The 11,910-nt window shown below is 40.8% G+C and overlaps 1 protein-coding gene across 1 annotated transcript; it reads left to right on the forward strand.

Annotated features, from left to right (window-relative positions):
• Positions 1-3,366: 3,366 nt before the first annotated feature.
• LOC101822898 (40S ribosomal protein S3a) lies at positions 3,367-4,235 on the forward strand. Its single transcript, XM_021222756.2, has one exon. The coding sequence runs from the start codon at positions 3,390-3,392 to the stop codon at positions 4,182-4,184; it is 795 nt and encodes a 264-aa protein (XP_021078415.2). The 5' UTR covers positions 3,367-3,389; the 3' UTR covers positions 4,185-4,235.
• Positions 4,236-11,910: the final 7,675 nt, after the last annotated feature.

An 11,910-nucleotide genomic window follows, 5' to 3' on the forward strand; every position in this document is an offset into this window, starting at 1 on the left:
TTGGCCATGGCAAGCACACATATGTAACGCTGTCTTTCTCATGGTCAGTACAAAATGACTGCCTGTCACCTACCAGAAAATACTCCAAAACACTACAGAATTGTCAGGTTTGTTCCCTCTCTGTAAAAACAGATCACAGAATCTTCAAGGGCAGGAGAGGTTGGTTGTGACTCATTCGTGGCTCTTGGAAACTATCCCTGGATATTATCATGATTTTAGGAGAAGTGTCTTGTCTTCCTTCCAAGTGGAATTTAGTCCAGGAATGCAATAAATCCCACAGAATAAGAAAGAAGAAACAGAGTTATTTCCTTGCTAAGCTGTCTGCAACTGCCTACTGAAAGGCTGCTGTTATTGCTTCATGATGCTATAACAAATTATCTGAAGTTGGGTACTTCATACAGAAGTAAGGTTTATTTAGTTGATTTTTCTGAAGATCTAAGGAAATGACACCATTACACTGGTGACGGCCCCCTGGCTGCATCAGGGCACAGCAAAGTACAAAGGGCCTAGACTGCACGCACCTGGAGCCAAAGCCGGGGGTAGTCTCGCTTTGTTCCTGAGGAAACCAGCTCACTCGAGGCCTCATATCAAGGACTCAAGGGGACACAGGCAGATCACCTTTGGTGTAAGCAGTTTGTTAGAATTATTGACACCATAGTTAGGAGCATGGCAGAGTCTCTGAGACAGCTCAGGCCCATGAGGCAGAGTGAGGGTCCCTTTTCAGTTTCAGAGTTGGAGAGAGAGGTCCCACGCAAGGTGCTTCATGAGTAGCCATAGCTGTCATATTCCTAGGCTGCCGCAAGAGGACAACATTTCGGTCCCTTGGTTAGATGTATGTCCATCACTCTGGATGTGCCACCCGAACCCCTATTATTTAGGACATTAATGAACTTCCTTTGAGGAAGTGAGAATTACAGTGTCACAGGTAGACTCTGTCAAACGTGTCATTTCCCAGTGTCATAGTTAGGATTTCTGCTACTGTGAAGAGACACACAATGATCCCAGCAAGTCTTATAAAGGAAACCATTTCACTGTTAACCACTTACAGTTTCAGAGCTTTGGTCTGTTATCTTCCTGGTGGGAAGCATGGCAATTCACAGGAACACATAATGCTGGAGAAGGAGTTAAGAGTTCTACATCTGAATCGGTAGGGAAGAGAGGGAGAAAGTGAACCTGGCTTGAACATTTGGAACCTCAAACCCCACCTCCAGTGACACACTTCCTCCAACAGGCCACACCTACTCCAACAAGGCCTCACCTCCTAAGAGTGCCACTCCCTATGGCCAAACATTCAAACTCCCTGGTGACCAAAACTTTCAAACACATGCGTCTATGGGAGCCTTTCCTATTTAAACCACCACACCTGTAACAGTGGGAATTGCTGAGCTAGCTATAAAGGAACAAGTGAACACAGCCTGAGTAGCCCTCTGCCCAAACCTAACAACCTTTCATTATGTTCACCGTCTTAGAGGCTCTACTGTCAACACTGCCAGATGAGGGGCCCAGCTTCCAACCCATATCCAAACCACATCAGCTGCTAAAAAAGTCCCTGAGGAGAATACAATTTGTAACTCACCAAAGCATTCAGAACCAAAGGAAGCCTACTGCATTTCCTAAAATCAAAGGTATTTATGTCTGAAACCAAATTCTACTTGGGCAAAGATATGCTTATGTGTACAGGACAAAAAATAACACCATGGCTTTTGGTAACAAACTGGACAAACCAGAGAAACCTGGGGAAAGGCAATTTTAGGCCCACGAAAACAGTGGCATGGCTCATGCCAAATTCTAAAACAATCTCTTGCCAGCGCCACGGGACACAGAGTCTGTGATGCTGCACCTCTCAAGAGTTTAGACTAATGAAGAGTATGTAAACAAAAGTGGGATAGATGTGTGCTCTGGTGGAGGAAAAAAAAACATGAGGAATTTCAAGACTCAGACTTCAATAGCATTGATTAACAGAAAGGTGTTAGTTATGGGGTTCCACTGTATTAATTTCCTGGGGCAGCCATAGAAAAACACTACCAGCAAGGGAACTTAAGCAACGGAACTTGATTTCCTCACTGTTCTGAGGAATAGAAGTCCTAGGTCAAAGAAACACCAGGCTCATAGCCTTCTCCCCTTGGTTAGCAGATGACCACTTCCTCATCAAGTATTCACATGGTCTTGCTTGGAAAGTGTTCATGCATTTTCCCCTTCTCCTATATACCTTCCTTTTCCTTTTCTCTTTCTCAGTGCTCATGCACCTATTTCTAAAGATACTTGCCATACTGAATTATTAGCAACTCTAATGTTTCATCTCTTTAGGCATCCTCTAAACACAGCACCATTCTGAGGTACTAGAGGGCAGGTTTTTAACACACGAATTTTTTTGGGGGGAATTCAGTCTATAACATCCATGTATTGAAACGTAATATGCACTTGTTATGAACTATCTCTGTCACTCCAAAGACCTGTATTAAATTATGTAGACTCTGACAATTCATGGTAATGTAGAACCTAAGAAAAGCAGTTTCTATAAAACTGGAGGAAGAGGAACCAACATGTGAGTTCTCCAAATACTATCTGTACATAGGATAGTGTGTTGACTAATCTCTGTTCACCAGAGAAAGAGAACCAACAGGTAAAACTATCATTTATCTATCTATCTATCTATCTATCTACCTATCTATCTATCTATCTAATCTATCTACTTACATATCTATTTATCTATCTACCATCTAACCTATCCATCCATCTACCTATCAGTGATTGCTTTGAGTAACACCATCAAAACTGCTGTTGAAATTTAATCCCCATGGTGAGATCTTAAGAGTTGGGACCAGGTAGACTGTTAAGATGTGACTGAGTCATAAGGACTCTGCCTATGCAAGTAGATTAATATATTCATATAATAATGAGTTAATAGGTTACCAGGTCACTATGATATCAGGTGAGTCAGTTTGGTCCTGTCTTTCAGATGACTCCCTCTTGCTACATGGAGTCACACAGCACTTTGAGACTCTTTAAGAGTCTCTACTAGCCAAAAGTTCCGTGTGAAATACAGTGTCGACGTGGACTTCTCAAACTCCAGAGCCACGGATGGAATAAGCTCATGATCAGTCCCAGGAACTAGATGATAACACTACTGAGGCAAGTTTATTATAGAGGGTTAGTTCATGACATTATAGAAGCTAATACGCCATGCAATTTCTATAAACTAAAGACCAGGAGAGCTGGTGGGGTAACTCAGTCTGAGTCTAAAGGTCTGAGCACAGGAAGTATGGATGGTGTCCCAATCTGAAAGTTAGAGAGCTACTGAGTTTAACAAACCACCCCAATTATTTTCTTTGAAGAATTGCTAATCTAAAAGGCCTAAAAGGTGCCCTTTTGGCTCTCGCAGCAGCACCATGGCGGTCGGCAAGAATAAGCGCCTGACGAAAGGCGGCAAGAAGGGAGCCAAGAAGAAAGTGGTTGATCCATTTTTGAAGAAAGACTGGTATGATGTGAAGGCCCCTGCAATGTTCAATATTAGAAACATTGGGAAAACGCTGGTCACCAGGACCCAAGGAACCAAAATTGCATCTGATGGCCTCAAGGGTCGAGTGTTTGAAATGAGCCTTGCTGATCTACAGAATGACGAAGTTGCATTTAGAAAATTCAAGCTAATTACTGAGGATGTTCAGGGCAAAAACTGTCTGACTAACTTCCATGGCATGGATCTTACCCGGGACAAAATGTGTTCCATGGTCAAAAAGTGGCAGACCATGATTGAAGCGCATGTCGACGTCAAGACAACCGATGGTTATTTGCTACGTCTGTTCTGTGTTGGTTTCACTAAAAAACACAACAACCAGATCCGCAAGACCTCCCATGCACAGCATCAGCAGGTCCGCCAGATCCGCAAGAAGATGATGGAAATCATGACCCGAGAAGTGCAGACAAATGACTTGAAGGAAGTGGTTAATAAATTGATTCCAGACAGCATTGGGAAAGACATAGAAAAGGCTTGCCAGTCCATTTATCCTCTTCATGATGTCTTCGTTAGGAAAGTAAAAATGCTGAAGAAACCCAAGTTTGAATTGGGAAAACTCATGGAGCTCCATGGTGAAGGAGGTAGTTCTGGAAAAACTACTGGTGATGAGACAGGTGCTAAAGTTGAACGAGCTGATGGATATGAACCACCAGTCCAGGAATCTGTTTAAAATCCAGATTTTTAATAGTGACAAATAAAAAGTCTTATTCGTGAAAAAAAAGGCCTAAAAGGTATTCAATTTCAATAGGCTAATGAAAAATTTTCATGAACTTATAGCTAACACAAATAAAAATATCATTTTTTCTTATATCTAAGAATAGATTGACACTTGGAATCAGATCTATCCTGCCTGGACTAACAACCAATTTTGAGTCTTGTCCAACGTTTTGTTACCAATCATAATGTGAGGGAATACAACCACTGAGTTAGTCTCTGAAATAAAGGTAATTCAGTGAACAGAGCCTACAATCAATTGAATTAATTTCTTTGCTATTTTATTTGGGAAAGCATATATCCAGGTCAAAACTTAGAATACATTTTGTTCTTTCAGGCCCTAAGCAGTAGCAGTAAGAGCAATACATATGGTAGGGACAGCATCCTGGGTGAGGCTAAATGTGTCATTTTCTCACAGTCCCCACTAATATAAAAGAAGGTGCTTCTGCTATGCTAATTCTGCATTTACAACTCTCCTGAATTATGGTTTAAGAACAACAGGTTTAAATGTTTCACGAACAGCTGTAGTGAATAAAGCAACAAACATTGCCAAATTTTTTTAAAAGAAAGAAAAGGTTAAACACAGAGTACATTGCTTCTGGACCCTGCTGTTGCCACGTAGCTGAAGCAACAAGGTGATACTAAGAGATCCACAGCTGCCCTGCTGGCCCTTGTGATAAATGTGTCCTAGCCTACTGACAGACAACCCTTTCAACATGGGCTTCCATTCTTTGTTTGCTCAGCTGGTTAGGCACTGGTCACAAATTAAGCCACTATGTTTCCACAGAAAAGAGACCACACCCCCAGGAGGGTATTTTTCTTGTAGAAATTAAACTACAGCGACTGGAAATGTCTGTGGGTGGTTGAGTGAGGCCTTGAATGTGCACAACCTTGGTGTCAAACCCCACTCCTGTCCCACCCAAAACAAACAAAATATTTACATAGTGTTGTCTGTATGTATGAATGAAGCCAGCTCATAAAACCTGAAGTACGTTAAAGTACAAAATTATCTTGGTTTTCAGTTCTAGAATCTATAAGAAGTGTTCCAAAATACTACTACTAATAATAATAACAATAATAATGAATAAGAATAAGAAAGAGAGAGAGACAGAGAGATCGAAGGAAGGAAGGAAGGAAGGAAGGAAGGAAGGAAGGAAGGAAGGCAGGAAGGAAGGAAGGAAAGAAAGAAAGAAAGGTATTTCAAGCTAAGCAGAAGTTGGTTTCCTAAAAAAAGAAGAAAGAAAAAAAAAGCAGACAGGTCATTTCCTTGTAAGGCAGAACAAAGGTTTGGAACAATAGGAAAATAACTAATTGTTTGCCTCACATAGGAAAATAACCTATTGTTTACCTCACAATAGGAAAATGACTGATTGGTTACCTCACAATAGGTAAGTAACTGATAGGTTATCTCACAATACAAAAATGACTGACTGGTTACCTTTTCTGTGAAAGGATAAGACAGAGTACTTGGTTATCATGTCAGGAGAACATGTTCCATCATTGAAATCTGTTTTCCTAGAAATCTATTTTCTCAGACTTCCAAATAAACTATTAATTCAAGTTTGTGGTTTCCAACTTTTTCATGAACAACTCCACTTTGATATTTAGCCCCCTGGTCTACTGGAGCCTCAGGAAGGAACTTAAAATAAAACAATGTCCTCCTGTAATTTTTATTTCACAAATATGACGTTTGTTTTATGATGCATAAGCTCTGGACATGTGCAATAATGAGCTTCTGATATGTTCTTCTTGGAGAGTAAGCTTTCCCTGGAATGAGTCTTTCTCTGTCCCACGAGCCAGCTCCCAAATCATGACACAGACTTATTAGTTACGAAAGCTCAGCCACAGCCTAGGCTTGTTTCTAACCAGCTCTTAGAACTTAAATTAGCCCATCTCTATCAATCTACCTGCTGCCACGCACTTTGTGGTTTTTACCTCTCTGTGTCCTGCTTCCTGAGTCCATCTGGAGACTCCTCCTTTCTTCTCTCTGTCTAGGAGTTCCAGTTATACATCCTGTCTAGCTATCAGCCACTTAGCTTTTTATTAAATATATCTTTACACAATATAATCAAATATCTTGTAACATTTTCCCCTTTTTGTCTAAATAAAAAGGAGTTTTAACTTTAACATAGTAAAACTGTATCCAGTGAGAACAGTTATCAGATAAGATTTAAACTTACAATATCCAGTCTATTTGTATTTGGCAAATTTGGAGAAATTACTATATTATCTATTTTATCTTGATTTATACCTAAACCGTGTTTTATCATAACTTCCATTACCAACCCAAAACTTTCTTTTTAGACCTCAAACCTTTTCTTAAACAATTTAAGTGTTTATGTCTCCCAACCTTATACACCCTACATGTCTTTTGTTAGCTTCTTTTCTGAATTTGTTAGCAAAGAGAAATGTAACTATAGCTGTCTCATGTCCAACCTCTCAGAGATCCAAGAAAGATACAATACTACCTAGTCAACGGAAGTGCAGAGCACACAGCATCCAAAGCTAACCTAGTCAACGGAAGTGCAGAGCACACAGCATCCAAAGCTAACCTAGTCAACGGAAGTGCAGAGCAAACAGCATCCGAAGCTATGGAAATGACAGAAACAGCTGGCTGCCTAGATAGCCGCCCACGTTTCCTCTGTAATGTTGGTGCATACATCTTTGGCCTGCAGGCCTAGACTATCTGAAAGACTTTTCTGTGAAGCAGGAATTTTGAAGGACTGTCCTATCTCGTCTTAACAAAGTTTGGCAATCATCTTCTTTTGGGTCCTGCTCATTCAGTTTGAACAGCATACTGTCAGCAGTCAAGACAAGGGCAGTTTCTTGTCCAAATGGCTAATTTTGCCACATTGAAAGCAAACCCCATATCAAGGTTCTTTGAACAATGACACAGAGAGACTTATTAATCAAGAAAGCTTGGTCTTAGCTAGGTTTGTATCTAACTACCTCTTATATATAACTTAAATTAACCCATTTCTATTCATCTATGTGTTGCCATGTTTAAATTTATTATTAAACCAATGACAGTGACATATCTTTACACGGTGTAGTCAAATACCTCAACGTTATCCACAAAATAACACCTTCAGTTTGGACACAGTTTAGACTGTAATCCATAGTCATAGGGTGGTAGAGCGGTTGCCTGGTGCTCCTGAATCCCAGGGTTGGATCCGTAGTGCACACAAGCCAGGAGTGGTCAGCCTCACAGGCCTCTATCCCAATGTAGCTCTCAGGGAGACCAGAAGCTCAAGGTCAAGATCCGAGGTTGAGGCTAGCCCAGGATGCATGAGATCCTGTCTCCAGACAAATTACAGCATGAAAAGTTCACTCAGATTTCAAAACATGTAAACAAAAGTGCACATTTCTAGTCTTCTCTTTAAAAATTGAAGACTCTGTCAACACAGGGTTCAAATTCCTGCATGGGAATGATGGTTTGGGCTGAATGCATGGTTAAGGATCTGGCTCCTGCACAGCTGGGTCCATTCATCCCCCACCTGCCCTGCCAGAGTTGTTGGTTTGAGTCATAGGTGCTACTGGAGCTTTAGTCACCAAATTCGCTACAGGTGAACTTACTACAGAATGAAGAGATGAACATGAGACCAGCCTCACAAACGAGGGATTGTAGGAATAACAATTCTATAACCAAACCTTACAAAGAATGCATGCACTTCTGCTAAAGTAACTTTTCATTGTATCTACCACAAACTGTAGTGACCAGCCCCCCATTTTTAGCAGCCATTACAGGCTAACATGTGCTTGCATGACCTTGCTGCTCCTGTCCTGGTCACTAAAGTCAGATGCCCTCCTCGTGGCGAGGAACCAATCAGAAGTTAGTGGGCAGGGCTGTGATTTACGGCTCTGGGTGTGCTTTACGGACAGTGCACAACAGTGATGTGCAGAGAATAGGAGGTCCTATTGGCCATAACAACCAGTTGACCAATCAACACAGGGCGTGTCACCCAAACCTGGAAGCGCACCAATCCTGAGACTGTTTCATACCCCTAGACACTCCCCTTATGCTGCCCTTTAAGGTCCCTGCCTCAAGGTTGCTTAGGGTCTTTCTCCAGCCATTCACCATGGTGACGGGGTGAAGGGCCCGAGCTAATGGGGTTAGCTTGTTAAACCTCTACAATAGAAAATTCTTTGCTTTTGCATCGAAATGGGCCTCTTGGTAATTTTGGGGTTCAGAATTTGAGCACAACAAAACCATTATTACTCTGTATCCATCTTTTCTTCACAGTATGGTTTTATACCCTTAAAACATTTTTATAATACATTTTTACTATACTATCCAGGAATTTACTGTCTTTGTCAATCATGTTTCTGCCATGAATTGAAAGCTGCAATGTAATTCTGGACCTTTGGCTGGACCTACAGTCAAAGTTAGTAATATACCTTGAGGTCACTTAAGATTGCTGTCCTACTGTGTACTCTCAGACTGTTTGTTTAACCTGCCTTTAAGGGACCAAAGCAACAATCAACCTTACATGCATTGGATGTCAACATTTACATTCTAAGCTTAAGCATGGCCATAACCTTAATTATGTACTCTGATACACTGCTGACCCACAAAATACAGAGGTTAAAAGCAATCTTCCAAAATGATTATCCACTTACGGATTTTGGTTGACAAGAATGATGTTTGTAGTACTATTTGTTATCTAGTTTAGTTGGAGTCAATGACTTGTTGCAAAACTTTGTTAAAGAATTCTGTAAAGGAATGTCCCATTCTTTCCCTGTGCTTTTTCTATGCTATTCAATAAGGGCAGAAAGAAGCCTTTGTGAGGGACAGAGACACACAGTCACAACACAAAAAGACATACAAGGACAGGGACTGACACGGGGCAGTTTCTCAAGACATCCTTCAAGCAGGGACAGATTCAGCCTCACACAAACGACAGACAGAGAAGAGGACAGGACACAAGGAGAGCATGAAGTAGAGATTTCGAATCTGAACTCATACTTGGTAAGTGACTCCCAGGAGAAGTGTTTTCATTTCTTTCCTTCATGTGACACCAAAGCATTATTGGTAACTCAGAGTTAATCACTGACGTGTTTAATCAACGCAGACCGCAGACCATCTCTGTGATGACTGTCGGTGTTGAAGAAACACTCTACAAGCTGCAACCCAGGTAAACTCCAATCAGTTCTCTTATATTTTAGGGACCTACTCTCAGGCCAACTCAGAATTGTATTCAAATCTTCTGTAAAAACCATATGAATGTATGCCTTAAAAAGGTAAAATATATGGTATGAATAACATTATGCTAGAAAAAACTAATGTTTTCCTTGTGAGCTAACTCTCCCATGCATCACAACCTTTTCTTACAGTGGGTCTTGCTCTTTGGCAAGCTGAGCGCGGCATTGCTCAATTGCTTCCTCTTCTCTTTACTTCCAGTTTTTGTTTCCGTCATTCCCTCTTGGGGGGCTCATTTAAAAACAATACTTAAATTTTATGAGCTCAGTTGTGTTCTTCAGGGTGCCCTATATGAATTAGAAATTAAAATGCCTTCAATTTTTATGCTAACATTTTGGAGAAAATTAAGACCACAGTATAACAAAACATAAATTGCTATTATAGGCTCTTCCATATCACAAATTAAATAGTTGGCTGTAGTACACATAAAACATCTGCTAACCCAAATGAAAATGAATGAGAAACTGAAGTAGACTTGCCCTTTCCATTTAATCATACCAAAGACAAAACATATTATGAAGGGAGCATGAGTAGTGCTTTCAAGGTATTGCCTATTAGTGAGCTTGGTACAGCAAATTGAAACAATAACTAAATCAGTGTCCTGGGGATTTGAAGCAGTTGATGACTGTGGTTGCCTTGGTGCTTAATTAACAGCTGAATAAAGTCACCAGAAAACACTAATCCAACAAAACAACAAAAGGTACAAAGTAGTTCTTAACCTCTAGCCAGAACACCACCAAGAGTCCTTTTACTTGAGTAGAACCATTTTCTGTTTCCTTATCTTTTGAAACATTTGGTCATCAAAAAATTGAAAGCCAGAAAGGCAAAAGAGAACACTAGCTCTTGCTGCTTGTGAGGAGCATAGCCAACCACCACCCTTCCCCCTTCCTGTGGTTCGCTACACAGACTTTTGTAATTATCACCAAGGTGACAATTTTTGTCAAGTATTGGTGATGTGGTTTAGCTCATTTAAAATCATCCTCATACACTATAAAAGGAAACAAAAAAATACTTCCTGCCCCTTTCAAAAGCACACACACTGCTACAGCTTAGATATGAGATCGGCTCTCAAAACCCCTTGGTTTCCAAAGCAATGCTCAGAGATTAGGATTTGGGGAAGTGATCGGATTATGTGTTATCCAATCATACTTTAGTAAGGTTACTAGGACGTGATAAAAGCCAGGTGGTGGGGCCTAGTCAGAGGAATTAGATTCACTTGAAATCTTGTCCCCAGCCACCTCATTGCTCTAGGTGACTCTGAGCTGAGCTTTCTTCCTCCCTATTCCTTTACCCCAACGTACTTACTATCTCTCCACAGGCTCAGAGTGACTGTGAACTGTAACATTTGAGTCAAAATACTCTTTCAAGTTTCCATGTCATGTATTTTGTCACAGTAAGAAAAGATGACAGTAGAGTGAATCTCAAATACTGGATTATCATCATCCTAAACCCAAAATGATGCAAAAATCATCAGATTATCTTACATTTTTCATTATCAAAAGAAAAGAAATTATATACCCCAGTTGTATGCTTATCGATACAGTTGTCTACATTGTGTTGGTTAATTTCTGGATTCTGCAACAAAATACCTAGCAGGGAACAATTTAAGGAAGAAAGGATTTATCTGGTTCACAGTTCAAAAGCATTCATCCCATCTTGGTGAAGACTTGGTAGCAAGAGTGAGAGCCTGGCTGGGCACATTGCCTAGGATATCAGAAAGCGAAGGTTGAAGAGGAAACTGAGACACACAGACTCCTGTCCTGCCCCCAGTGACCCATGTCCTCCACCGAGGCTCTGCATCTCCTAAAGCCTTCCCAAACTGCATCACCAACAGGAGACCAAGTATTCCAATGCATGAGCCTAAGGGGAACATTCCACATTCAGGACTATCTCAGTTACTTAGTTACTCTTGCTGTGGAGACCAAGGCAACTCTTCTGTAAGAAAGCATTTAATTGGGGGCTTGCTTATAGTCTCAGAGGTGAGTCCATTATCATCGTTCAAGGGAATGTGATAGCAGGCATTGTTCTGGAGAAGTAGCTAAGAGCTCACATCTAATCCACAAGTTTTGGAACTCTCTAAGCCCATCTTCGGTGACACACCTCCCTCCAACAAGGCCATTCCTCCTCCAGCAAGATCACACATACTCCACAAGGCCACACCTAATTCTTCTCAAGTAGTTCCACTAACCTAACTAGGGACCAAGCGTTCAAGCATTTGAGCCTATGGGAGCCATTCTCATTCAAAACACCACAAGGACATTCCATATTCAAGCCACAGCTATGCTTTAAACAAACTAAAGTTCTGTCTCTTTTGATTCTTCAGTAAGTAATCAAAGATTAACTAGCTTCCTGCTCTAGCATTACTAAAGCATATTTTTCATCTTTTTAAAAACTTCAGGCTACCAAAATTGACACATGTCCCCCTACCTTGCTTCAGTATTCCAGGGAAGACTAACAATATGGAAAAGAGACAAGTGCACTA

The sequence above is a fragment of the Mesocricetus auratus genome, unplaced genomic scaffold (assembly GCF_017639785.1).
Source record: "Mesocricetus auratus isolate SY011 unplaced genomic scaffold, BCM_Maur_2.0 Super-Scaffold_100009, whole genome shotgun sequence".
Taxonomy (NCBI): Eukaryota; Metazoa; Chordata; class Mammalia; order Rodentia; family Cricetidae; genus Mesocricetus; species Mesocricetus auratus.